Raw genomic sequence first — 27,603 nt, 5'->3', positions numbered from 1 at the left:
CACTCTCAGGAGCTGCCAGTATCACTTCCCCAAACTGACCCAGAGCCCTTAGGACAAAGGATGGACTTCCTAAGCTTCATTTTTCATCACCTTTTGAAAAATAGTTCCATTTTCTCTGGATGTAAAGAGTGGATGTAAAGAGTATTCTTGTGTGCGCAAAATAATATCCATGAGGGATTCCCATTCCCTTTCCCTCCCCCTGCCCAGCGCCAAGTGATGAAAAAAATCTGTTCCTGTTGTCTTCAGAGTGCTTTAGCAAGACAGCAGGACAGAAACTCATCTTAAATACAACAAGCTACTCCTCAAAGCTTGGCTCTGAAACCAAATAAGCTCTGGAATTAATGAGCTGACTTCAGCACAGACTCTCATATTGCAGACCAAGACAGAAATCACACAAAAGCTTTACCCTTCCTCAGCAATGTGGATCTAACTCCTTGCCTAGCACCTATCAAATCAGAGGGTACATCCTTGATAATGTTCCAACCAGAAGTAAATCCTGGGTAGAGGATAAACTGTAGGCAGGGAATATAGGATTTTGGCTAGCAAGAAAACAGCTGATTTTCTAAGAAATTAAGTTATATACACATACACATGTGTTTCATTATTGTACCAACATTACCTTCTACAGAGAGATCTTGCTTTTCACTCTGATCATCGGCTTCAGCATTGTTTATTTCTGTTTCTTCAATTTCCCTTCCGTCCTTGCCTTCAGATTTCCCAAAATCAAAGCCTTTGAAGAATTGTTTTATGGCTGAAGGCTTCTCCTTGCTTTTTTCGGGACCACACTTCTTTCCTTGGAACTGTTTCATAACAAAGTCAAACGGGGAGCTCTTTGGGTTGTCCTCTTCATGTCTATCCTGGCAGTTCTGGTCATCTTTCAGGGGATCAACAGACAGAATTAGATTCAGTAACGTTTACTCTTGCTTACCTTTTTTCATGATGGCAGATGCACTGAGAATTTGCCACCATTGCCTCCATCCAGCCATCTATCATAGCCATGGTACAAGTGTTCAAGAGCAGAGCACTTACAAAAAGCTGAGGCACTGTTTAAAATCTGGCATTAATCTGCTGTCACAGCTGTATTCCTTAGAAATACAAAATTGATACAAACCAATGTACCTCGATGTACATTCATAGTTACTGAGCTCTAGAGCAATCCTGCTTTTCCTGACTCTGATTTCCTGAGGTAGAGAGGTATTATTTTAAACAAAGAACATACCTGTCTTTTCCATGGGTACATCTGAGGATCCCTTTCACAGTTTTCAGTTTTTACAGCACCTTCAGGATTTGTGGGATAGGTGAGCCATGACATGCAAACAAAGCCTCACTCTTTTCTTTAATAGAAACTTTCTGGGCAGTTTTCTCTCACAAGTTTCTGTCTTCATCAGTTTGATAGCAGCAGCTCTGCACAGGTGGTTTGTGAGCTCTTTCCTGATGCCTCTATTCCTCTGTACCCTATCCCAAAGTCTGCGGTTCCTGGGGCTCAGAAGTCCATTTAAATGCTCCGATCATGCCCAGCTTGGATTGCTCTCAAGGCAGAAATCAGGAAGTAGCAGCAAAATCTTCGCTTCTGCTCACAAACCACTGCATGTCCCTGACACAGCTGCTGCTAGAAGAGGCTGAGTCACCGCAGAGATCAGATTACAAGAGTACCTGAAGAAAAGCTTTTGGTTTTCCCACCCCTTTTGTCCATACTGGTCAGCAGTAGTGCTGGAGGCTGAACAGAGTCGTGCTGTCAGCTGGATATTGCACAGCTCAGTAAGAAAAAGGGAGGACGGACACTCCTGATCATTTTAGGGCAACAGGAGACACAAGAGGAGAAGTCACCATCATCTTCTGGGCAATACCATGACACAACATCAAAATGCAATCATTGGACACACCTTATATACTCCTCAAACTCCAGTACACCCTTTTTAGTCTGTCTGTCCTTCAGTCTGATTTCCTCAATGCCAAACATCACAATTTCTTTCTTAACCATGTTCATGGCCATTTATGCTGAATCTCTTTAGCCTTTATAATCTTTTTCAGTCTATGAGCTCTTCCCTTTTGCAGGCTAAACCAGCCAAACCCTTCTCCCTTCATGTGGCAAATTCTCCATTTCCCTTATCATTTCCTGCTCACCTTTGTCTGCACCTGGTGCAATATAATTTATACTCCCTTAAGTACAAGGGACCACCCACGATTCTGTATACACTAAAGACATATGGAAACTGGAGTGATTTTGGTGGGGAATGATAAAGCAGGTAAACAAAACCAACAATTCATTTGCAAGCAGCTGAGCAGACACCAGCCTGAGGACAGGCTTGACTCAGTGTGAAATTAGACAAGGGATTCAGACACGGTGGAATGAGGCACAGGGTGCTGCAAGGAGTCAACAGGGTAAAATGAGAAGAACAAAAACTTAATGTGAACATCAGGAAAATCCTCTTGCCCATGAGAGCTTCCCATGCTGGGAAACATTTACAGCAGCTAGAAATGCACAAAACCATTGTAATCAACTATCTTTTTCTGTAGGAAGGGAGGGCACACTTCTATTCCCAAACAGAAATTATCTCCAAGTTGGCTTTAGGGATTTCTGACACCAGGAGTGGCTGTCCTGTCTCAGCTTCTGAAATCAGCATCTCACTACAGACCTGTATCCACATCAGGAATTTGTGCTAATTCATGTGTCCAGGCATCTCATATATGCAGATGATGGAAAATCCCAGCATTTCTGTTGGTAAAGAACTGAATTTGACAGTTCTTTGCTTGTGCTTAACAACAGAATGACTGAGAATGAAACAAGCAACCTGTGTTTGTGAACATGTCCTGGGCTCTCCTGGCCCAAGACTTCTCAATGCCCACTGCAGTTCAGTAAGAACATGGAATGGGAATATTTGATAATCTCTGTCCTGTGAAACTGGGGAAATCCTTAAGCATGTTAAGCACCAATTACAGTGGTTAGGCTGGGCTAACTCACATGCTCTGACATCAGTATTTCAGGTGATGTGCTGCCAGTTCAGAAGTTCTTTCACCACTTGAGGCTGTTGAATAAGTGACAATACCCCAGGGCACTATGATAGCATTCCTGTAATCCCATGAGAAGGGAAACACCTGGTCTCCTCCTCCTTAAAAGCAAATCTTTAACTTTTTTACATCAGCTATGAGGGAAGAGATAACAGGATTATCCCCCAAAAGAGCAGGCTAAGGAGAGCGAGGTGGCTGCACTAGGCTGTAAACATGAGCAGCACTTTGCAATAAGCCCAGGCTGTGCTGTGAACATGTGATATATCACAACAGCCAGGCCCAGCGGTGCCCAGTTAGTTTCTCTGTCCATCTCCTCCCTGCCACACTTCTGAACGGGGGTTCTGCTCCTGCCTGTCAGAGCCCTGTGTCTGCTTCCTGCAGCATGTCATGGACAGCACAGGGCAGGCTTTGCTTTTGGAGTTTAAAAATAATAGACGCCTTCCCCTTTGTATCCAGTTAAATGGCCTGTGACCATCTGCTGAGTGCTCAGTGTCACACTTGTTTATATCTGCTCTTCCCTCTGTCTAGACCTGGGGCAAGGTTAGGAACAGAACCAATTTTGGAACAAAATAGTTTAAGTTGCATCCCACACAGCATCCATCAGGGAGAGATTAATGTGGATTTTTGTACTTTGCCTCATTGTGACTCCTTAATCCGGCATATATTCCAAAGAAATAATGCCATTAGAGGATTAGTGCCACAAGTTCATTTGAAAAAAAGGATTTGCAAACACTGAAATCCTATATTCTATGTGCTTAATCACTGAGTATCATTTTGGGGATTTCCTCTCCCTTCAGTAGTGTCTCTTTCAATGAAACCCAAGCAAATCAGCAACTCTGTTTTGGATGGCCCTTATTATCCACTAGAGGAAAACAAACCCCCAAGCATCTGGTTAAAATAATACAGAGTCTAAACACACTGGACTAAACCCATCCTTGCTGTCATACAACCACTGTTACATCAGGGAGGCACTTAGCCCAATATTTATATAGAATGTAATGATTTGGGATATTTATCTGTTAGAGATTTTTGACAATCTGAGTCCTGCAGCATTAATAACACTGTGACCCTTGTTTGCTTCCATGGCAATTCTCTTCCCCACCTTTGCCACTGCAGGATTCTCTTGCTTGGCCTGATTTGTTGGGGGCACTTTAATGGAGCAAGAAATTGGAGGGGCTGGAAAAACGTTCACTGCCCCATGGTTGGCTCTGGCAGTTTCAGGTGTCACACTCTTGGGCTGACTCAGAACACAAGTGCCAGAAGCTGCTGCCAAGGGAGGGTAAGGGAAGAGTGGTCTGGTCCAGCACCAGGTTTGCTGCCGTCCTCTTTGCCAACCACATGCATCAAACCATGCTCTCCACAGCTCTCACCATTCTCTCTCTCCTGCTCTGTCCCTTCCATTCATCCTCTGTCATTGACAGAGACAGGGGAATTCAGCCTTGCCCACACAGCTGGGAATCCCTCAGCTGGCACTGAGGCTGTGTTGCTTGTGCCAAACATCTGTGTCACCCACTACTTTGATGCTGACTTTCTTTAGAGCCACAGAGCTGCAGGGATTGGCTTTAGGGCCAGACAAAATCCTTCAGAAGAGACTGCACACACAATAGGCTGGAAGGAGCAATCCCCAGGGAATGCCTGCCTGAGCTGAAGGGGCTGCACGCTTGGCAGAACAAGGTCAGGTTGGACAGGGCTTGGAGCAACCTGTGAGAGCAGAAGGTGACCCTGCCCATGGCAGGGGTTTGGAACTGGATGAGCTTTAAAGTCCCTTTGAACCCAAACCATTCAGGGATTCTGTGATAGTCTTGCAAGGGCTACTGCTGGATGAACTGGTTGTGTGCAAAGCTGTGTGACAGCCCCTGTTGTCACTGATTTATTATAGCTGCAAAATTCCAACCTTTGCATATTCCAGCATGAGCAGCTAAACATGAACTGTAGAATTCTAAACCATATTCTTTTTTTCAAAGACAGATTTTACATTACCTTCTATTAAATAATAGTGAGAATAAGTAGATTTTCCCAGCTACTAAGTCATTGGATATTCATTTTGAATTCCATAAAAAGCAAGACTTATAGGTCTATTGCAGCAAATGTACATTTATACACACAGTGCAGATACTTTTAACACTCAGATATCAAGTTACTCCTTTTAAAATGGAGTAATACAAATGCAAACTTAACTTTCAGTCTCTATTACAATCTACTAGACTGATAGAGAAGATTTTCAGTCTGGAAAATTCTTTTTGGTTGAACTTCTGCCAGGATTAATCCCCTTTCAGTTAATCATTTACATGAATGGGCAATCTGCAGAGTTCATGCAAGGCCTGCAAACTATATTAATTACTAGAAACCTAATTACAAATCAACAGAGTCACAGGATCAGTGTTGCCTCCATACGGTACCATCTGGTACAATGGAGCTGGATAGTTCAGCAAAACTCCCCATGGCACTCTGTGGAACCTCAACCTGAATGTGTGCTGCCAGAGAGAGCAAGTTTATCCAGATATAGGAACTGGTTATAAAGCATTTTTAAGGTCATCCTTAATGACAGCACCCAGTCCCTGTATTCTAGTTGCTGTTTCAAAAGTTACTTCAAAAAGAGCATTTATTCAACACTTTTCTTTTTGAATGTGATACCACTGCTGTCATAACTTCCCTTTCCACACCCTAAATCCATACAAAAGGTAATGAAAAAAATCACTAAACAAGAAAATATGAAAACATGTCTACCATGAAGTGCTTCCATTAAAGGTATTACGTGTATTGTGATTTGCTTCACTAATTATTACTCCTATTTAAAAGCTATGTCCAGAAATTCCATAAATGACAGGAACATGGCACAGTGCAACTTCTATTAAAATTTCATTTTACCAATACATGTGCTCTTTCAGCAAATGGCCAGTTTGAAAGTTTTGAACAAAACCTATCAGTCTCATTTTACACCATGTTTGCAAAACAAAAATTCAAGTCTTTGAAACCTCAACTTGTATGGTTTTAAATCCAGACCTTCTAAACCATTTGGATCCAAGGTCATATAAAACCCTGTATTCTCTCCACAAATAAAGTTTGACCAATTGACTTTTCAAAGGAATTCAAAGGAATTTTCAAGGGTTAGACATATTTAATCCCTGAGGTTCACTCATTGGCTTTTGGAATTGAGATTAGCCACATTAAGCAAAATTGAGTAGCTTCAGTTTTGCCCAAAGTTTGGCTCCAGTTCTCCCTGATTAGTTCCCAGATTTCCCTTGGGAATGAGAGAGCTGTGTAAGCTACCCAGTCTCTCTGAATTCTCTCAAGAACAGTAGTAAATGTAATACTTTTCCACTAAACAACCAATCATGTTGCAACCTGTTCTCTTTGCAGTATCTGCTGACCTTGTCAGCAGAATTTAGTACGGGAGAACACCAAATGTGGGCACTTTTCAGTGTCCTGAAACTCAGGAAGGAGCAAAATCATCCACCCTGCAACCAAGGGATTGGGGGAAAAAGCTCCCAAGGAGTGTTACAGCTTGAAGGACATTCTGTGCAGCCAGTCCATTACAGTGACACTCACACAGGTTTGCCTGTTCCCTTCCCCAGTTGTTTTTCAATTTCTTGTGGACCAAGACCCCATTTCTAAGGCAGTATGTCACTGTAAAGTCTGGTGTTCGTTTCTAATCCTAGGACACAGCTTCTGTTCAAGTTCATTCTTGAACTGGTCCCAGACTTCCCATCCATCAGACCACCCCCTCTTTACTTTGCTTGTGGCAACCATGCTGCTCTAAATTAGACCTTTCTGGGGGAAATGTGGAAGGAAGTGAGGTTTAGCTAAAGAATCTGATATGTCTGAACACAGATTTCATGTTGGAAAAAGACAGGCTGACCTGTGATAAATTAGCCATTTATCAAGTTCTGTATCAGTTCATTTCATGATATATCTCCACTAAAGTGGAGATAAGTAGATTTTTATCTTGCTTCAGTAAACTTGATAAGAAGAAACAAGGATTATCACTCTTTCACAGATTCCTTACTTAGGATAGACAGTCTTTAGAAACAGTGTTTAGAAAGATTAAAATCTGCTTAGGCTCTAGTTTTGCAGGTCCTCTACTTCTACAAATCCATTCCAGCACTGCATTTTGGTAACCAACCTAATTCTTGAACTGTCTCTTAATTATTAGACAATTATTATTAGACAATAAAATTGTCCAGTACAATTTTTATCTTCCATTTTCGAAGACCATAAATCCCATCAGCTGAGCTATGTCTGCAGCTGATTTTGTCAAAAGGGAACAAAAGGGTACATCCTGGTACTTCAGGAACTGAGAAAGATGGAAAGCAGTTGACATTTCTTTGGAAAATATTTGAGAGAATCTCCTTGTTCTTAATTCTGCTTTAGAATAGTACCCAAACTGGCCAAAACTCATTAATTTTTTTCTGTTCATAACTAATTTCCTACATGTCTCTCTCTCTCTCCCTCCTTTGGTGCTTTGCCATTTTTCCTAAGGTGAAGACACCCAGCGGGAACGGGAGTGCTGAGGGACACACAGACCATTGTGTGATACAGAAATGCACTCCTGCCTGAATCCTGCAACACCCAGTCAAGAACAACTTGCTCTTCCCTGGGGAGGGACCACTGAAGCATCTTTATGAACTGTGTTTCTCACAGTTCGCTACAGCATGCAGCAATGCTGCTTCTGTGCCAGAATCCAAGCGCTACGTGCCAGAGATCTTGCAAAGCAGTGTCTCTCTCCAAACTTCCCTCATTAGGTAAAACAGAAAAAAATAAATATATAACCTTGTTTTTTTCTACCTCAGGAAGTACTTTTTTCTGATAATGAACTTTTTGTGGTTTTCCTGAAAGGCGATTCACATGGACTAAAAGATCTGATGGAAAATGGATGCTGATGCCAGTTTTTACTTTTATTTTTTAGACAACCCCACACCTTACACAGCATTTGCTTCAGCCTCACCCAGACAATCTTGAAAAAATCCCAGTAAAATAACTTTTTTCAAGACTATCTATTAATTACCTTTCAAATCACAGGCAGACTGAGTGGACTGGACACAAGGTAAAAATTATCTTTAAGCCTAGAACACTCCTTTGCTTCCTTGTCTGCTTGCACATGCAAAGATTTGGAAACACCACATGAAAATTATTCTCCATTTGTTTTAACTGGTCTCTAACAATTTAATTTATTTGAAGGAAGATTCTTTTTTAAAGAAGAATTCTTTTTTAAAATCCAGTAGTAGATTTTTAAAGCAATATTCCTGGGTGTGATTTTCTTCCGTATAAAAAAGGTCCAGGCAGCAACAAAATAACCATAGTGGGATTTACAATAAAAAATATTTAGAGTCACAGTCACTTAAAAAAATTTTAAATAATCCCACATTAAAAAACAACATATTTTGTGTTATACAAAATAATTTGTTTTCTGTGAAGTTGTGCAGAAGTAGAGCAGAATTTCACACCCTTGCTAATGATAACACTTCCCTGAGTGTTTTCAATATTCCTTTTTTCAATAGGAACGAGCCCATTTGCCCCAGGTTTAGGCACTGTGTTTGTGTTTTAGAGAACAAGGGGCAATATTTTTTTTGTTTCAGCAAGCACCTGATGAACTTTAGGCAGGTGATTAAGGGTTAACAAACATCCCATCAATTGACACAGATATTGGAAGAAACTAAGCACTCCCTGACATTTCCAAGCTTGCCATTTCTAGGCATTGGCTCTGAGAGCCAACCCGTGGCCAGTGAGAATTAAAGAGTAAATTGCCGGCTTGAGCAGTATAACCAACTGATCCCTGTGTTAGCCTCACAATATGCTTAACAGGATTTCCACCTTGCAGTTCCCCCAATCCCATCGGATACACAGCTCTAGGATATCACACTTCTGGGATAACTCCTTGCCAAGTCAGAAGTGAACTCTTTCTAAAAATCAGTATAAATAGGTAACATAACAGGGAAGAGCCAAGCAATTCCAAATCTTGTCTTGTATTTCTTGGTGGAACAGGAAGATTTTAAGTGAATGCATCAAGCATCTTAAAAGCTAACAACGGCTTATCAGGTTAAATGTGAAATAGGTTTATCAGCTCAGTGTAGTGCTCTTCGTGTAATTATGTTTTTACAGCCTGGTTAGGGGATGGTATTGGAGAAGAGCTTGTGATGTCAGAGTGGGGAGGGCTTAGGAGCAGGGATGAGAGCTAATCAAGACAAGTTCAGTTTGTATTTAAAGTAAAGTCAGCGTTAGTTAAAGCAGTTTTTGACATGTTAATCTTGATGTGTTCTAAAAGCTGCCAAACACATTGCTGAGGCAGCCTGGAAGGAAGACTCATAGAGAAGGGACACACTCTTGGATGTTGATGGTGGCTTCCCTGTACCCAAAACTAAGGTCTGCACCATAGATGTAAGTATACATGAAATAAAAAATGCTGGGTTTTTAATGTAAATGGTGATGAAACACCTGTTAAATAATACTGAAAGGTGCAGGATTTTTCAGATTAAATAGGAAAGACTTGCCTCACAGCAGAAACAGAGAAGACCAAAGCAAACTTGTTTGTGGCAACTTTAAGAGCAGCACTGTAGTGCACAGAGTAAAGTTAGGAATAGGCAGGGTGATTTAGAGAAAGTAAAGTATGTGATTAACTCTATTCTGATTTCTCAGCAGTCTGCTATAGGTATCCTTATGGGTAAATAATTCTGCATATTCAGGTGGAAATACCGTATTTCTTATGATATAACTTGATCATTTTAGAAATATTTAAAGATCTGTTTCACAAATGGAGGATTTTACTTTGGGAAACTTGTCCTTGCATACTCAGTATTTTTCTAGGTGGCTTTGGATTCAGATTGCATTGCTTGTTACATATGTACAAATGTTTCCCTGCCTTGTCTATACATAACAAAATAATCTTAAAAGCTAAGCAGCTGTTAATATATTTATCTTCATCTTTATACTCATTTATCTTATAGAGTAAAATAGAAAAATCTCAATATTTTATAGTTATTTCCTGGTGCAGTGGATTTTCCAAATGAGTGTGCAATCAGAATTAATCAAGGCCATCATCACAAGATATATTTGGCGGCTTTAGTCTGATGTACCTACATTAGACTTAGATTTTCATTACGTAACATTACATTACATTTACCCAGTGAAAATTTTGGCTGTATGCATGTAGCCATCATAACAAACCCCAGTGTTGGCAGCTTTGTGGAATACCAATGTACGCATGGGATATTTTTTTTTAAATATAAAGTAATGAGGGTTTCTTACATTTTATTGTATGACTATGTGGGCAGAATTAGCTGTAGACTGAGAAAGGCTTGGGCACTATTACATTGTCTTTGGAGTGAAAAATTCAAGTTCCTTAGTTAGAGAACATGTGAGTTTCCAGACCTCCACAGTGCAGCAGAATACAAAAAGAGAGGAAGGCAATCCTAACTCAATTAATTCTCTCATGGTCTGATCCTTCAAACTGGAGCTGAAGATCTTCAGTCTGTTTGAGATGCTGATTTTTGAGCCTGTTCACAGGGTCAGGTGAGAAATTTCACATGGTAATCTCACAAGGGGAAGAAGTTTGTATTGCATTTTAAGACCTGTGACTTCAAACATGAATTTGGGTAATAACAGTGGGTTTAGTATCTGACATCTGTGACATATATATGTATTCTAACATACATGCAAATATTTTTTAAGATGAGTATGTGCTGTATTTTGCTTTGTAATAAAGAAACCTGACCTGAAATGATTGATGATGGAAACCCACATCATCTTGATTTACTTAGTGGTGGAAGATTCATCAAATATAGGATTTTGGAAAATGCAAGGGATACTGCTGCAGTATTTAATATCCTAATTGAAAAGGGCAGGTACCAATGATTTAGTACAACTTTTCTAGATTCAAACCCTTAGTCAGTCAGTTAAGTTAAAGAATTGTTAAATTAAAATAGTTTTAAATAGTCTACCTAAAATTCATTCCTCTTTCCACTACCTGGTTACTTTTGCCACTGAGAGATTTGTCACTTGCACTGACATTTCATATAAAAGTGAGACATAAATCCCAGTAAAATTCAACTGCATTTCATTTGGAAATACCAGCCTGGCCCTCCAATGATCAGAAAGGTTTCTGTCCCACGGTTTCCATCTCCAGTATTCAAAAATAAAATTAAAAAGCAACACATTTCTTTTTAATGCTTTAAAAGTAAAAATTATCAAAAAGTAAAAAATAACCAAGTTTCCTTTTAACTGATCCTGCTTTTGCCATATTTTGCAACCTCTAGGCTTCTGAAAGAGTCAAAGAAAGAGGATAATGTTTCAAGTGTCATCCCTAATTATGAAATAAATCCACAAGGAAAACAAATTACATCATGCCTTTATCTCTGTGTATATAACTGATGTAATAGGAAGACCCATCCCTTGTAAACATCTCCATGTGCCAGTTTGCCAGGATCCAGGGTGGGTGCACAGTGTTCTGTGAGTGCATGCACACACTGTCTCATGCATGCACACTTTTTTCATTAGTTGTTGCTTAGCTGTTGTACTTAGTGTTTTAACAGGAGTTGTTAAAGCCCTCGGAGCGATCCCAGGGGAACCTGTGGGTGCTGCCACAAACACAAATATACCTCAGCCCTGTACAGAGACCAGTCCCGCGGTCACAGCGCGGAGCTGAGGAAGGAGCGCTGGCTCCAGTTCCCACCTCAGCTGCTGTCTGTCCCAGATCCCTGTGCTCCAGTGCCACAGCAAACAGCAGGAATTCAGCTCCTTTTTCTTCCACTGTCTGTCTCTGTCACCTCATAGGCTTTGCAGGCCCTTGCTGTGTGTTTGTGCTTGGCACAAAGCATCTCCACCAGGTTTTGCCCATGCCTCGAGCTGAGTGCTGCCTTGGTGGCACACGGGAATAAATCTCTCCTTGCCCACAGCCATTCCAACGGGAACAAGATGAGCTTTTGTTATGAACCCAGCTTAGTTCCTGAAGGATTAAGTTTGCCAGCACTAAGTCTTGCCTACTTGCTGAGAACAGTGTGTTTAAATACCAGAGTGACTTGTTGCTCACAATTTTACCAATCAGCTGGCTCAAGAACGGGCAGATCCACATCTTCCAGCAGTGTGAAGGCATGCAACACAAACTGCTGGCTGACACACACAGTATAAATATAGTTATTTTCCTTTCTTTAGGGAATGTATCGTTCTCAATCCAGTTTTAGGATTACACTCTAATCTCAGTCTCTGAGCAGTCTGTGCCCACATATCTAGGATTAGAATTTAGCCCCACAGCCTTTCCAATGGCACCTTACTCCAATTAAGAAGAAATATTTTATGCTCCTGTATGACATAATGCTAACATAGGTGCTTTTTTCCTTTCCAAAAGTTATTTATTTTGCTGACTGTGGGTTCTAGAACAATTAAAATCTCCAGTTTTATGACCCTTAGTATAGAATCAGAGCAAGAACCCTTGATCCTATAACTAATAACATTAAGACTATTAATAATATTGGAATATTAATCTATTTTTTAAAACAGCACCTGGTTTCTCAAGCAATCAGGTCAGCTATTTCTAAAAGGGAAGCAAATGGAAATGCAAATGAGATTATGTATGTCTTCATTCATATGTTTCACTCATAAGCATGAATACATGTTCATATTGCATGTTAGACTGATTTAGCTGACACAAATTTACCTGAGCATTTCAAACAATACTCAGCTTCTTCCAGTCTGTGGAGATGCTGCTGTAGTCCACTAAACATTGACTTTAAAGAATGCTAATTCCATGTGTTTGATATTAATAAAAGCAGTATTTCTAAATGAAATCTCAATGCATTTAATAAAAAAAAACAAGTCTTCCAAGAAGTCTAAAAGTCTATATCACTAAACTGTATTTTGCCAATGCAATTGATGACAACACCTAGACTGCTATACACATTTTGAAACTGTTGCATGATTAGATTTGCAAATGCTTCTGGTTCATGAAGTTCATGTCTTGCCACTTCTCATCTAATAAATTGAGACAGAATTAGTCCTGGGTGAGTGGTTCTGCCTGCTGCCAAGAAGGGTTTGCTAAGGGTAAGACTCTAAAGGTAGAGATTAACTTGTCTTCATCCCTGTAATGTGCTGTACAGCCAGGATTTGTGCAATAGGATCAGAGCAGAGCCATATATGAATCTAACACTGGACAGCTGGTGTGTATGAATTTATATGAACCCTGATGCCAGATTTTGAGCTACTCTCAAATCCCAGCTAATAAATGTATCAGAAGTGTACTTTCCCTGCTCCCTGACAGACCCTCCTCAGCTGCTGTGGTTTCTAATATGTGAGTTGTTATGAAAATAGTATGAACCTAAACTACCCTAAATTTGACCTGCAGGTCAGAACCCCAGCTAATTAACTGGAAAAGATATTTTTCCAAATGAAATAACATGGATTAGTCAGGTTCCTCCTGACACAGAGTTACATACTAATCTTTATATTAGGTTATCAAGCTATTTATCCCACCTGATCATTTCAATACTTCACTAACAGGAAATTCAGGGAAATAAAGAAGTAATTTTATACAGATAACACACACATACAAAATATGTCCTTTAAATTATGTTTGAACCATACAGATATTTTGCCATTCAACTTGTAGAAGATTAAAATTCTGGTGGAAATAACAGCTTTATATCACAAATACCAGAGTTATTTTTATGTATCTGAGAAGAAATTCAAGTTAGATAAAATTGATTGGCACACCAATGAAAAAACCCAGAATGATTCCATGAAGTAATTCCAGTGAAAACCTCATTAAGGAATCAAACCTCCTTTTTGGCTTATGATGATTGAAAAACTGGGTCAGTGGAAGCAGTAAGCTAAAGCTTTAGTGGAAGAAGATACCAAAAAACTTTTAAATCATATTATTCCATGAGTTGTTCAATACTATATCTTCTCCATGTGAAACCAAAAGACCACATTGTCTCCCTTTGCAAGGATAAGTTCTTTATCTGATGCACATTGTCTGAAATGGTGGTCTGTGCATCTTGGTCATCTGGTGGATAATAATTATCAGTAAATATGGATCATTTTGCTATGGATGCTGCTAATTAGTAACCCCACATTCTGGGAAAATGCCAACATTTAAAAGAAAACCTCATATTTAAATAGAAGTTTTAAAGAAAGTTCTTAGAAACTACAATTTCTAAACTACAGTTTCTGTTTCATCTCTGAAAGGAGGCAGTGTGAGACTGCCTGTCAACAGCCACTCTAATCCTTCATATACAACACAAAATCCAGACTTATTTTTGGAACTGCACAGACTACACAGAGAACACCACAGTGATACTGGTGCTGCTGGTTTCTAACCACTTACTGCTGCTTGTTTTTGGAGAGATGTCTGTTAGAATGGGCAGGGTATATGGGATCCCCCAGGAGGGATTTGGGCCAGAACAGATGGCTCTTTTCCCACCAGGTTTTCCATGATTCTACAATTTGGACTTACATCATATAATTTTAGTCCCTGGTGTGATTTTAGGGGGAAGTGTAGAAGTTCTAGGAGGGCCTGATGAAGAAAGTATCTTTTACTTGTATGTCTTTTTCCCACACAGGGACATTTCTCCAGAAAAAAAAACCCACATTCACAGCTTTGATTTAAACAGGAGACTGACACATTCTAGCAGTTCCTAAAATGCAAAAGTGGTACAACTTGTCAGTCATCTGAGAGACAAAAAACGTGTCAGTATTAAAACTCGCTATTAATTTATTTTTTTCCCTGATTTACTAGAATAAGAAGGTTAAAACTTCCTGGAATTTTTTTTTCCATTATGGCTATCTGAACCTCTGATGGTTTCTTTGCACATTCATATGACAGAATCACAGAACAGTTTGGAATGGAAGAGACCTTTAAGGCCATTTAGTCCAATGCCCCTGCAATAAGCACTGACATCTTCAGGTAGACCAGGTTTCTCCAGTCAGGTGCACCAAAGGCCAGGCTGTAAGAAGGGCTGCATGAAGTTTAACATTTCCATTCATTTTGCAGAGTATTCAATACAGAGCCTCAATCCAAGAAAGAAAAACACCTAAATGGCTCACTGAACAATATGGTATGGCAAATACCATCATTCCAGTTACCACCTATTTTTTGAGCTGCTGAAAAGTTTAGTCTAGCATTAAATCGCTTTAGTACTGAGCTTTAAAATGCTTTAGCAGCTCAGAAGCACTTTGGCAGCTCAAATGCTCTTCTTGAGGCACCCAGTATCCTAAATCGCTTTAAGTCTAAAGTATCCTAAAAAAAAGGCAAATGGAAATATGTCCAGCAGCACATGTTCAGATACAAATGTCAAGAACAAAGGCCATGGTGCTGGTCTGGGATCTGACAGATTTGTCTGAAGCCAGGAAGACCTGGATCTTGGCCAACACAGAATCCAACATTACAACACTACATTAATCTACACTTACAAATGTAAAGCACTTTTTATTTTGAGGGAACACCAGTGGTATGGTCTAAGTTTGGCCACTACTTTCACTGTAAATGGCTGAAATGACTTGCTTGTTTACCTTTTGGTAAACTCATTTTGAGACCAAGTATCTCCCTCATACCAAAGAAATGGTAAATGCCTTAGGCATGTGAACTAGATTGATACCTATCACTTAAATTATTTTAAACTCATCAACAGGTCAAAGGCAATAAAATAAGTTATAATGATAAATCTAATTTATAAATAGCTTGGGCAACAAAACACAGGACTTTGCTTTTATATCCTTTTTGGACAGGACCAGTGCTCCTGTCTTTGCATTTTCCTCACTGTTACCACTACCAAATGCTAGCTGAACTTCTGGAGCTGTAATTCTCTATCTTCAGGATGAGAACAATTCAGCATTACATTTTTCTTTTTTCAGAAGACAGAAAGAACCCATCAGAGCTAAATGGGGATGGAAATTCAACTCCTTACTTAAAAAAAATTAAGATCTAATTGTTTGCTCTGCAAGTCTAGTGTGAGATGAACGTACAGATGCTCCTGCTGCTGCCTTCAGAGCCAGCCTGCTCCCTCTGCCAGTTGCTCAACTCAAAGCATTTCATACAGGATAGCTTTTTGACATCCAGGCTCTGGGTTACAGGACTTGTTTTCTTTACAATTATTAATTATGTATATATTAATTACATATATCAATTTATAATTAATCTGAGTCTTACTGGTTTTATCACCTTTTTTGCTTCAATTTGGCAGTCTTAAGGGGTCGATGTAATTTGGAAGAAATAATTTCTACCATTTCTTTTCATCTGCTTCACTTAGTTTACAGTAGACACAGCTCCAAACTATTACAATTCTGAAATTAAACCAAAGACACCTGCCTTCATAAATATGAGCACATCACTGCTCTCAGACACACCAGGGGCTGAAGGCAAAGACTTGGACTTAATTATCTCCTTTGGAGTAGGTGTTATTTTCCAGCATCCTGATTTTCCTTGCACTGTAGGATCCAAGGACACTGAACAACTCAGTGTAAGCAAGGGCAATGTTTGCATTGTCCTGAAAACAAGAAGTTTCTACATGGAAAGCACTACAACCCACCAAGCACAGAAGGATCCAGCTGTGGCTGGCAGGACCACCTGCTTAGCTGGGAAACAACCTGAATAACCTTCTCTGGTGATTGTCTTATTCCTCTCTTTGGTGCTGCTGTTTCAGCTCTTTACATCAGCAGAGTTGTTGCTGTCTCCCTGCAGCATGACTCCCCGGGAGCACATGAGGAAGATGTCCATCCTGGGGGAACAGGGAACACTGGAGGAAAAGCACCTGTACCGGCTGGCAGGAGGCATGGCAGCAGGAGGTGAGCAGCAAGAAACCCCACTGCACAAGTGGTTATAGCATTGCTAGCACCTACAACCTACAAGAATCAGCCAGCAGCAGATTTGATGTCTTTAAATGGTATTTCAAATTTATCTTAGGAGTAACTGCAGAAAGATTTTGCTTAGGGTAATTAAAAATTAACACAGAGGGCTCTTGGAATTCAGTATTAAGAGAAGCTAAGCATGTGGAAGACAAGTAAATGTCACACAAGAACAAAAGCCATAGCTGGACCTTATGAAGTTTTGGCTCACCATTGTGAGCTGCTTTTTCATGACAATGCAGGTTCCACCTAGTATGATTTTTCTCAAAATGGAACTGTATTAGAAATGAAAACCCTCTCAAGCAGAGAACTAAACATCCATGGCTATCTTCCTCTTCATAATGTTATGTAAATTATTATTCATTGTAATTTGTCCTTTGATACACTTGACTGAGTGCATCCTATTTATTTTTACTGCAGTTTGATTGAATAAATCTACATTACTTAAACGAAGTAGTTCAGGTGGCAGTGAAAACATGTTTTCAGTTGCTGCTATTTAAAAAAATGTGCGATTTGCTCTAGAGGAAACAAAACAACACATTTTTTTCTGCTGAGGTTATACTGCAGCCAGAATCACCTCCTAACTTACTCGTCTAACAGCAGAACTGTGTATGCTTTGTGCCAGAACTGCGGCAGCGGCAGGAGATGCTAATGAGGAACCAGCTGATGGCAGTAAACCCGCAGCTGATGGGGCCGGGCCAGCAGAGGATGCAGGCGATCCCCGCCCAGTTTGAGCCGCGACTGGTGGACAGGTACCGGGCATTTTCTGTTCCAGCACTGCAGTTAACCACTCTGTGTATGCTGTCCCTGAAGCTGTAAAGACCTTTGGTAATTCTTAACTAAATGATATCATCTGCCTATCTGAATGTGGTATTTTTCTTTTTCCTCTCAGAGATCTGTTACCTTCAAGTGAAATGATGGCCTCAGCTGACCCCAGACAAATGCACATAGCATCCCACCTGGGACCCACAGTACCACAGCACCCCAACATGCCAAACCTGCTGTCCAACCGTGTCTACCCTGGCCCAGGTAACAAAGCACCCTCTGCATCCTGAAAAGTGGGACAGTGTGGATCAGAAAGCCAACTGCACCTGCTCATTTTCCATAGGTTTATTGATAGTGTCAGTAACAGTTTATTTTCTTTTATTTAGAAAAAAGGCTCACTAAAAGGAGGAAACCTGACCACCAGAGATTCTAAACTGTGCCAGTTTAGGTCTAAGCATGTCCATTCTAGCTTTTGTTAAATACAGTTCTCAGAGTCTTTTATGTGTTTTTTGTTTGCTCCTTTTCTTTCTGTATTTTCCAAGAATTTTCACACCCAAACAAAAGACTAAAGCTAAAAAATAGCTCCTCAAAAACACTTTTACATTACATTTTACTCTTCCTCTTATATGAGCATTGGCTGCTTTACACTGATCATATTCTTTAATGTCAATACTACCACTGTAATGATAATATTAGCACTAATAATAATGCCACTTAATTCATGTAGGGCAAATACAAGTCCTTTTAATACAGGCTCAAAATTACAGAGCACAGCTCGAAGGGGAAGGCTGGACATGGACTTCACAATGGCACTCCTGTCATGCTGCACAAAAATTTACATATTACTTTATACAAAGTGAGCTTAAGAGTCTTTCTTTGACATGAGTGAATGTATTTTCAATGTCACATCAATACACCAAGAAAAAAAATCTGATTTCAGCTCCTTTCCCTGACTTAACATGGATCTCAAACAGGAGAGTTCCTCAAGAAGAAATGTAATTTGAAATTACACAGCCTCCAGGCTGAAAGCAGTCTTGAAAGAGCAGGTTTGCTTTGCTCGACTGATGGCTATTATTTTCTGAGTAGTTACGTGTACTTCAAAGGCATAAGTCACCAAATAAAACCACCCTGCAGTCTCCTTCCTTTGTGGTTAATGGCAGGTATTCCTAACTACAGATCTGATCCTGAAAACACCTGATGATGGACTTCATGTTCTTTCTACATATTCCCACCAAAACAATGGCAACAAATAGGATTTAACTTGAAATCCTATCACCTTCCTGGTGAAGCCCACAGTCGAAGACATACAAAGTGTTTTAAAGTGTCTCTGCATTGTTTTGGGGGTTGAGTATTTGCATGACGAAAAAGTGAATTTTAAAGATCATTTTTTTTCCCCCTTCCCTCTAAGGATACAGCTTTCTGCAACCAGAATCCATGGAAGCTGTGGCCAGAAGACAAGAACTGGTACAAAAGCAAAATATTGCCAGGTAATCAATAGCAAACTGCTCTGAGGTGTGTGCCAGGATTAAAGCAGCAAAGTGATCAAGATTGTTTTTCAACTGACCCAGAGCAGCAGAGGGCCCTTGAGTATCAATTAAGGCCTGAAGCTACTGACTTTCTGCTTGCCCTATTTTGCTTTTACTCTTAAAATGATGTAACAAAAATAAACAAACTCCTTAGCTTGGTTAAGGAAAAGAACAAGCTACAGCACAGCCCTTGAATTGTGGATCCAAACACCCTGAAGTTACAAAAGTTCAGAAACAAATTCAAACTTTTCAGCTGTGTGATATCACACACAACACTTTAAGCCTGCAGCTGGGCCCTTGGGATGAGTGGCTGTGTCTCCACCCTACCAGGATGGGCAGCTTTCCTAGTTTGACAGAAGAGTTGGAATATCAGAGTGACTGTAGAAAGTCCAGTTATTTGTAGCAGTTTCAGTGTACTCGGTAGTGGTTAAAAAACCACCCTACCTCACAGTCACACCATTTCCACAGAGGAACTGTAACCTCAGCCACTCCTACACTGGGCTGCTCAGTGGTAGTGTCCCTCACAGTGAGACTAAGAGCAAAGAACTGTTAAGTTCTGTATATTCATCTGAAAAGAATCAGGATGGAAGTGTTCTGAGCTCTTAAGTCAGCAAAGCTTCACTGAACTCCTCCAAGCATGAGATTTGCATCAGCGACACATTTCCTATAGCTCTTGCAACATTGCAAAAACCCTGAGAAAAGCAAGTGAAATAACTAGCAGCAAACACGGCCGTCTCATACACCTACAGCCACAACAGAACTGCTCCTACCTGTTCAGGCTCTTCCCCCAGCCCACCAAACAGGAAAACTCCAACATGAAATAGCTCACCTACACCTTCAAAACCTTTTACCCCAGTTTTTTGCCACCCTGGCAGTTTCCACTGTGTCCACACAGCTTTCTGCAGCTCAGGTCACATTTAGGGCTGCACTTGCTCCTTTCAGCTTGTCCAGAAATCAGATGTTGACAACCTCCTGCACTTGGTGCAGCTGTGCTGCTGAGCACCTGGGCTCAAATACTTGTTCTTCAAGGGACTCTGCCTCATCCCAAAGCTCTGTTTGCTGACAGGAATAGACTATCTCAGCTGGAGGAGGAGGCAGGAATGTAATGCTTTCTGCTGTTTATCAGCACTTCAAGTGCTGGGTGGGAGTAATGATAATCAGGCAAAATGTACAAGGACATGGGACATAGACAAAATACTTCCTTTGTATCTCTGAAAGCAGAAAATCAGTAAGTTGGAGGTTGTTTCAAAAATGAAAAGAAGGTAGAGAAAAAACCCTGAATGGTGTGATCAAATAATTCCTCCTCATACCAAAAAATCTGCATAAGATAGCTTTTACCCAAACTGTTTTCCTGACAATTTTACACTCTCCTTAAGATCAGACTCTCTGTGACCTGTTATACTCATTGCAGTGTTAAGAAAGCTATCTTGATGCACTTTAAAGTGCTTTACTTCACAGGCTCTTTTCCAAAGATGTAGAAATCCCTCTGAAAGCTCCTCAAAGCTCCTCTAGGAGCTCCACCTTTCTGTTTGATCGCTGGCCTGGCTCCAGAGAAAGCTGATGCCAGCGAAGGCTGGCACAGCAGAGACAAACACTATTACTTGTATTCTCTGTATCCCACTGGCAAGGCCTCCCATCCACTATGTCAGGAGCAGGAAGCTGGCACAGACTCTGGAGCATTCATCCAGAAGGAAGGAGATCAGTTGAACACTTCCCACCGGGATCTTACCCTTTCACACTCTCAGAACCATGCTCAGGTGCCAGGCACTGTGGAGGAACTCAAGAGGTCTAACATTAGCTTACTCTGACTAGATGCAAATGTCCCATAGATAATATTATTCTTGTTCTTTATCATTTACAATACCACTGGAATTTTGCAGGTTTTGGTACAAGTTTCTGAGTGATAATATAAATCAGTTATTTTCTTTAGTCTTCAATCCTTAAGACTCTGGAGACTCTTTTCCAAATGTGAATATAGTCCCCGTGGCTGGATTGCCAATATGCAAATAACACTTTTTTTGTATGAAGTATTATCCAGAGCCATCACATGGAAGATATGTTTTCCCTTTCTTTTAGCTTGCTATCTGTATCTGACAGCACATTAAATACAGCCATGTTTGCCATTCCATCTTCAGCTTGTACCCTCTGACACATAGCAATGTAGGGGAGAGACAAAACAAGCAGTACTCTTGCCTATTCATTTATCTGAGTTTTATTCTGCTGCTGAAAAAACAAAAAGGTGATGAAGGAACCGAGCTGCCCTAACTGCTCATGCTCTGTGTGTCTCCTAGAATGGAAATGGAGATGAGTGCTATTTTTCAGCAAAAGGAAATGGAGAAAGCCCATCGGAAAGGACTCCTGGGCCTGGAAGCCCCTTTCCTTTACCACGGGATGCCAGCCAGTCCCATTGCTTTCCGTGGCAGGCACAGACTCCCTGAAGGACACCTTGCCAACGACCTGTATGTCCATCGTACCACCCTGGATGAAATCCATGGCAACACCATGCTCATGGCAAGCAGCCCGTACCCGCCAGTCACCACACTGCAGAGGGAGAGGGGACGGCGCCCAGGGAGAAGAGCTGGAAATCACAAAACTGCCGAGGGCAGTGCCAACGGCACAAAGAACCAGACAGATGACAAATCCACAGACTCTGCCTCAGCTGCAGTGGATGATGAGAAAGAAGACAAGAAAGAAGTAGAGGTGGAGACACCAAACAAACATGAGCAGAGCAAAAACCAGACTGAGCCATCTGCAGCTGCCAAGAACTGCAAAGAGTTTGAACAAGGCTTGAGAAAAAACTGTGCTACTCATGAAATTCCTACTGAAACCACCAGCTGCAGCAACACAAATGAGAAGGAAGCCAACAGCTCCTGTGCTGCATTTGATGACAAGTACCTGTACCCTTCTGCAATCCCATTCTCAGCGTTACCATATGGATTTCCAGTGCCCAACAACCCATTGCTACCTTCAGGTTTGAGTGGCATATTTATATAATCTGGTTTTATTGATTTGGTGTCCTGATTCTTTCCTCTGTTTTAAGTGACTTTTTGGTATAGTAGAGTCACTGCAACTAAAAGTAGAATTCTAATGCTGAAATACTAATATCTATATTCTTGTTTTAAAAAAGAATTTCAATTAAAATCAAATTGCTGAATGAAGTTGTGAGTTAGCCTCTCTTTTCAGCCCACAACTTTTCTAAATGTCCTAACTCACAGTAGGCACTATGGACTAGCAAACACTTGGATCTGTTCTACTGAAATATTAGTCAAAGTAACAAAAAAGTCTAAATGATTTGTATGTGTAGTGACTGGCAGGTACAACAGTAAACAAAAGAAACCACAAAAAAAACCCGTTCAGAACCAGGTTCTGTTATTACCTGGTGATTTTGTGCTTAGGACTCCTGTATCTGCAAGTGACTACACCCTGCTGTTAATATATTAGGTTCTGTAAAGGTGTAAAAATTCTCATGACAACAATAATTTCCTCTTGATTTGCCAGCAAAATTCTACCAAGATAACCTCTGTGTTTCCTCCTCAAAGGAGCTCATGGCCTGATCCTGAATGGAGAAGACATTTCTTCCATTGAAGACATTCGCAAGTGGACAGTTGATGATGTGCACAACTTCATTGTCAGCCTCCCAGGCTGCTCAGATTATGCTCAGGTGATTATAAACATTTTCACCACATTTTCAGGTCCTTAGGACCATCTAGATTTAAATGTCAGCAAACAGATGTAAATGTGGGAGGGCAGTTGATTGTCCCAAAATTACAAGTACAATAATAGTTTTCTCAGTGCAGTTAGGAGATATACAAATATAAACCAGTAAAATTATTTCTTCTTTTTATTGTTTATGCCTCAGGGTTAAGCATGAAAAATAACAATCAAAGTCTGTTTTAGCACACTGTGATGTGTTTTATCATTTCATCAGATATTTAAAGACCATGCTATTGATGGAGAAACCCTTCCACTGTTAACAGAGGAACATCTCCTGGATACAATGGGATTAAAACTCGGACCAGCATTAAAAATCCGCTCTCAGGTATGATCATTAAATGTATGCCAAGATGGTGACTCACAGAGACATGAAAGTGCCAGAAGATGAGAAGAGGGAATTTTTCCAAACTAAAAAGCACTTTTTGTTTTCCAAACAAAAAAGCACTTTTTTTTCCCACTGGTAAGGTAACTGCCACAATATCGGGAGAAAATAAATTACTCCAACAGAGTTTTCTTTTGCTTCCCTGTATGTTACCATGGCACACAGGGAGACAGCAAGAAATACGACTGAACATTTTTTCAGGAACAGACTGTCCCTCTCTGCAGTTTTCTATCCTTAATTTCATCCACTAATATCTACTCTCTGTGTGTTTCTGTTGTTGCTGGTTCTTTTCTTTAACCCCTTGTACTCTCTCACTCTCCCTCATTCCAACCACCTGCCCCACTTCTGGCAGGCAGTTTGCCTCCCCCCTGTCCCTGGGTGCTGCAGCACCTCAGGAGCAGGAGGATCCTGCTGTCGAGCCCAACAGTCCCAAGTTGGGTATTGACCACTACTTCCACAACCTGGGCCTAGAAAAATATAAGAGAGTGAAAATGGAAAATATTTATTTCACAAGAATGAGATAACCCTTTGAGATGCCTGAGATGTCCCTGGTGTTGCTGCACCAGGGTCAGGCTTGATGTTTAATGGCTTTAACAGCAAGAAGTCATTGCTGCAATTGTGCCTTTGTCTTTAAAGGTGTCCCGACGCCTGGGCAACGTGTTCTACATGATGAATGTCCCTCTGTCCATGCCCCTGCCTCCTGCTCCAGGGAAACCCTCGGAGCAGCCCTCTGACATGGCCTCTCCCCTTCACTGCAACAGCAGTGGTGACACCCTGGACAGTCCCTGCTCCCAGGACCCAGAAACCTCCCAAGCAGTGGAACAGATTGCTTCAGAAAGCAGGGAAAATCCATGTGACACAGCTGGATCCCAGGCTGAGTTCCAGATGATTGCTTTCCAGAAAACTTGAGCTAAATCCAGGACATGACAAGTTTTTAATAATCCAGGAACCTCAAGTTACAAAGTGTTTGAGAAGAAGCTACAGCCTGAAACCTTTGTAAGGCTGGGACTGAAGGAAATAAGCTGCCAATGCAGCATGAGGAAGTGGTATATCTGAAAGGCATTCAGAAATGCAGCTACAGGTTAGTGCAATTACTTTCAAGTGCAATTCATTGAAAAGAATACCAGTAGAGTTAACAGGTAAATTTAACTTTTCACTGAAGTCCAAGGTTATCACTGAAAGCTGTCAGACTCAGAGTGCTCTGCATGTCTTACAGTGTGTTCCAGTGGTCAGCTGAGAAACTACATGGAAAAGTCACAGCTTCCAAACATAGTTGACTTCTGCTTCTCCTGAATAAAATTTATACAGAACATTCACAGGGAATTAATCGGGACAGTATGGAACTGCCTACAGGATATAGAGAAATATACCCCAGACTTGGCAATTTCAGTTAATCCATTGCTACTCCAGAACTAAGCCTAAGTGCCTGGCAAGGGTATACAGCTTAAAAAATACACAGACTGAACATGAAAATACCATGTGTGACAGCAGTTTTAATTATTCCAAGGCATTCTTATCACCAGTGCTGGAATTTGCATTTCGTGACTGCAAGCTGAGTTGAGTCACCAGCCTCTGCCACGAAGTCCAGTCACTGGGACAGTGACATTCCCTGCAGGCAGCAGGCTCAAAGCCACCTGGTTCCTGGCAGCCTCTGCCAGAACACCCTTCCCATCAGCTCACTTGGGCAAGCCATGGAAAGCCCTTCCCTCAGCAGCATGTTCAGTGTTCTTCACTTTGGAAGAGACCATCAGTTTAGCCTGAGAGCCCCCTTTCCTCTGAAAAATACGGTTTCCCCTCACTTTTGCTGCTGCTGAGTCATTATCTCACAGCAAACGAGGACATGAAATAGAGCTTTTAACTAAGAACAAATCCCCAGGATTTACTATGACTCCTGTGTGACTTATCCTTCCTCCCTTTTTAGGGGTTTCGTCCTACACTGGTTTTCCACGCAGACTTTGGAAGTCAGTACAATTCCACTCTCCTCCCTCAAGAACTCTTCTTTACTCCAAAGGACACACAAATATCTTTGACAAAATCAAGTTCTGTAAATTGAGGGTTGATAGATTGTGGACCTGCTCTATGTTGCTACTTTAGATTCCCTTCCCTTAGTTTATTTTGTGTGGCCCCAAGTACTGAAATCCCAAGAGATATGAAGCTGTTTAGATGGTTAAACACAAGGAGGGAAAGTATTTCCATATTCTATTATTTTACTTTAGTGAGAGATAAATTGTTTTATGTCTTTGATATATTTCTGAACTAGAAATAATGTGTGATTAGATGTTTGCAACAGCAACCTCAGATGTCCATCTTACCTTACTGTCCAAACTTTGCAGCCTTTGGAAAAATGGCAAATATCTACATTCTTTTTAGCATATTAAACAATTTTTAACTTATCCGTTGTACAATTGACAATCATGTTGACAGTTTCACTTATCTGATTAAACAGAGTTAATAACCTGGTTTTCTAACGGCATCCTACCTCCTCTCTGTGTGAAATATTCTACTCAATCCACATGAGACCTCCACCCCGGCAGAATCTCTGACCCTGTTCAGGGGATCCAGACCACGAGATGTCGCTGCAAAGCCACTCGGTCACCTGCTGTCCCTCCGAAGGGAAATGCAGCACACCTGAAGTACCGGGGGCATGTTAAGGGCGATGATACGAAGAAACTTTACTTGTTTTTATAAAGTAACAGCAGAAAAGCTTGACTTCAAGTTCCGCATACCAGGGAGGAAGGACTGAAAAGTCGTTCTGGAGAGTGTGATTGTTTTTGTAAATGGGTCCGTCACAAACAATTCCAAAAGCTGAGAAAGTTGGGATGCAAATTTTGCAGTCTTCTATTACTTCTGCAATTTAAAAAAAAGCCCTACCAAACATACCATTCTTTACTCATACTGGGCTCTTCTTCCCCAAATGACAAAAGGAATTATTTCATAGCTTCCTGTACTGGGGGAGATGTGCTGCAGCAGCCAAAATGCAATACGCCCTGAATGGTAAACAGCTGTGTAGTGAAATAGGAAGGAAAAGGATTTACCTAAACAGACGTAATAGGTTCTATTTCTAATGGAGGAAATACCACTGGTAATGAATGTTTCCTACAAATGCTCCAGAGAAAATTAAAATAAAATGTAAAAATAATTTTAAAATACACAGAATCAGTAGACAGACCAATATTTCCAGAGACTGATATGTTTTCAGGAGTTGTGTTTATATGTAAACATCAAGGCTTTACTGGATGTCAAGTTCTTTTTGGACATTTATTGTTTATTCCAGCTGCAAGGTAGCAATCACAAGTACCTATGAAAGCTGGCAGAACTCTGCTTCCCAATAACTTCCCAGTGCCACCACTGCATTCATTTTTTCTGCAATGCGACTAAAATCACAATGAGATACAGATGATGTGTTTTAATACATGTTGCATCATTGGAAATGTTTCATTTAACATCTATTACTGTATTAGTCCATAGCAGTGGTGCAGTTAATGAAGAAGGGAATGTTTTTTATGAGGTGTTGTAGAAGTTCCTGATTTTGTCTGTATCTACACTAAATGTGTGGGCTCCTAGGGACAGAGACTTCCATTTTTAATTTTTTATTTTTTCAATAGGGCCAGTGTTAAAGATTAATAAAAAGGTACAAAAAACACATGGCAAAATGGTTCTGTATCGTAAGTAACAGATTAGGAAAGTATTAAAGAGGAAGAAATTGCTTGTCCTTCCTACAACAACCTGGGTTTCTGGCCTCATGTAAGCTGCAGATGATGATGATGATGATGATTGATGATGATGATGTGGAATACAAACTCACATGGACCTCTCTGATAAAATCATGGGTGACTCTCTGATCAATTTCCTATGTGAAGAATCTCTAAAAAATGCTATAAACATACAGAAGTCCTGCAGAATTCCCACTAGGTCCAAGTCAGGAAGTCACTTTAATCCAGGACACAAATAAAAGAACAGGCACATAAGTTCGCAAGATGATGGTATTTCAAACTGACCCATACCCATGCCACCAGCTACTTTAGAAAAGTTTATATTCTAAGATCTTATACAATTGTGAATCTGCCACAGAACAGAATGTTAAATTAGACTTTGAGTGTAAAAACAGGAAAAAAACAACTGTTCTGGTTTTTAAAATTACCTCTAGTATTTAAATTCTCTAGAAATTTCTCATATGTTTAACTTTCCAATTACCCTTGTACAATGCTGATTGGTTGTGCAGTGTTTTGAGTCACCTTCAACATCAGAAACTTTATAGAAAATCATCCAAAACTAGATATAGCTCTTGTTTTGGTACCTTGCCATGGTAATGTTCTACCTAAGTCCTTTATTATTCACTGGAAAATAACAAGTCTACTTTATGAGGCTGAGTGTTCATAG

General features: G+C 40.5%; 2 protein-coding genes across 17 annotated transcripts in view; one reads left to right on the top strand and one right to left on the bottom strand.

Annotated features, from left to right (window-relative positions):
• LRRC31 (leucine rich repeat containing 31) overlaps positions 1 to 27,603 on the bottom strand; it is a 46,258-nt gene that overhangs the window by 13,193 nt on the left and 5,462 nt on the right. For 6 of the 16 annotated variants that reach the window (XR_015274455.1, XR_015274452.1, XM_086843763.1 and 3 more), the window contains 2 exons: positions 1,220 to 1,784; positions 620 to 874 (listed from right to left, as the gene is read on the bottom strand). Coding sequence is in view for 11 of the 16 variants with exons in the window: in XM_086843763.1 (XP_086699889.1) it covers positions 620 to 874; positions 1,220 to 1,232 (268 nt within the window). In the remaining 5 variants the exon portion in view is untranslated. Of the gene's footprint in view, positions 1 to 619; positions 875 to 1,219; positions 1,785 to 17,425; positions 17,526 to 19,897; positions 20,232 to 25,702; positions 25,852 to 27,603 lie in introns of those variants that run through there. The other 10 variants (XR_015274456.1, XM_086843765.1, XR_015274453.1 and 7 more) reach the window with 7 other exon arrangements.
• On the top strand, positions 16,440 to 26,866 carry SAMD7 (sterile alpha motif domain containing 7). The gene is made up of 8 exons (XM_023932804.2): positions 16,440 to 16,776; positions 17,462 to 17,588; positions 17,729 to 17,865; positions 19,010 to 19,088; positions 21,419 to 22,098; positions 22,667 to 22,788; positions 23,056 to 23,166; positions 23,860 to 26,866. Exons 1-8 carry the CDS (start codon positions 16,674 to 16,676, stop codon positions 24,130 to 24,132), a joined length of 1,632 nt encoding a protein of 543 aa, XP_023788572.1. The 5' UTR covers positions 16,440 to 16,673; the 3' UTR covers positions 24,133 to 26,866.

Source organism: Cyanistes caeruleus, chromosome 10 (assembly GCF_971803275.1).
Source record: "Cyanistes caeruleus chromosome 10, bCyaCae1.hap1.1, whole genome shotgun sequence".
Taxonomy (NCBI): domain Eukaryota; kingdom Metazoa; phylum Chordata; class Aves; order Passeriformes; family Paridae; genus Cyanistes; species Cyanistes caeruleus.
This window is presented reverse-complemented; position numbering and strand designations above follow the sequence as displayed.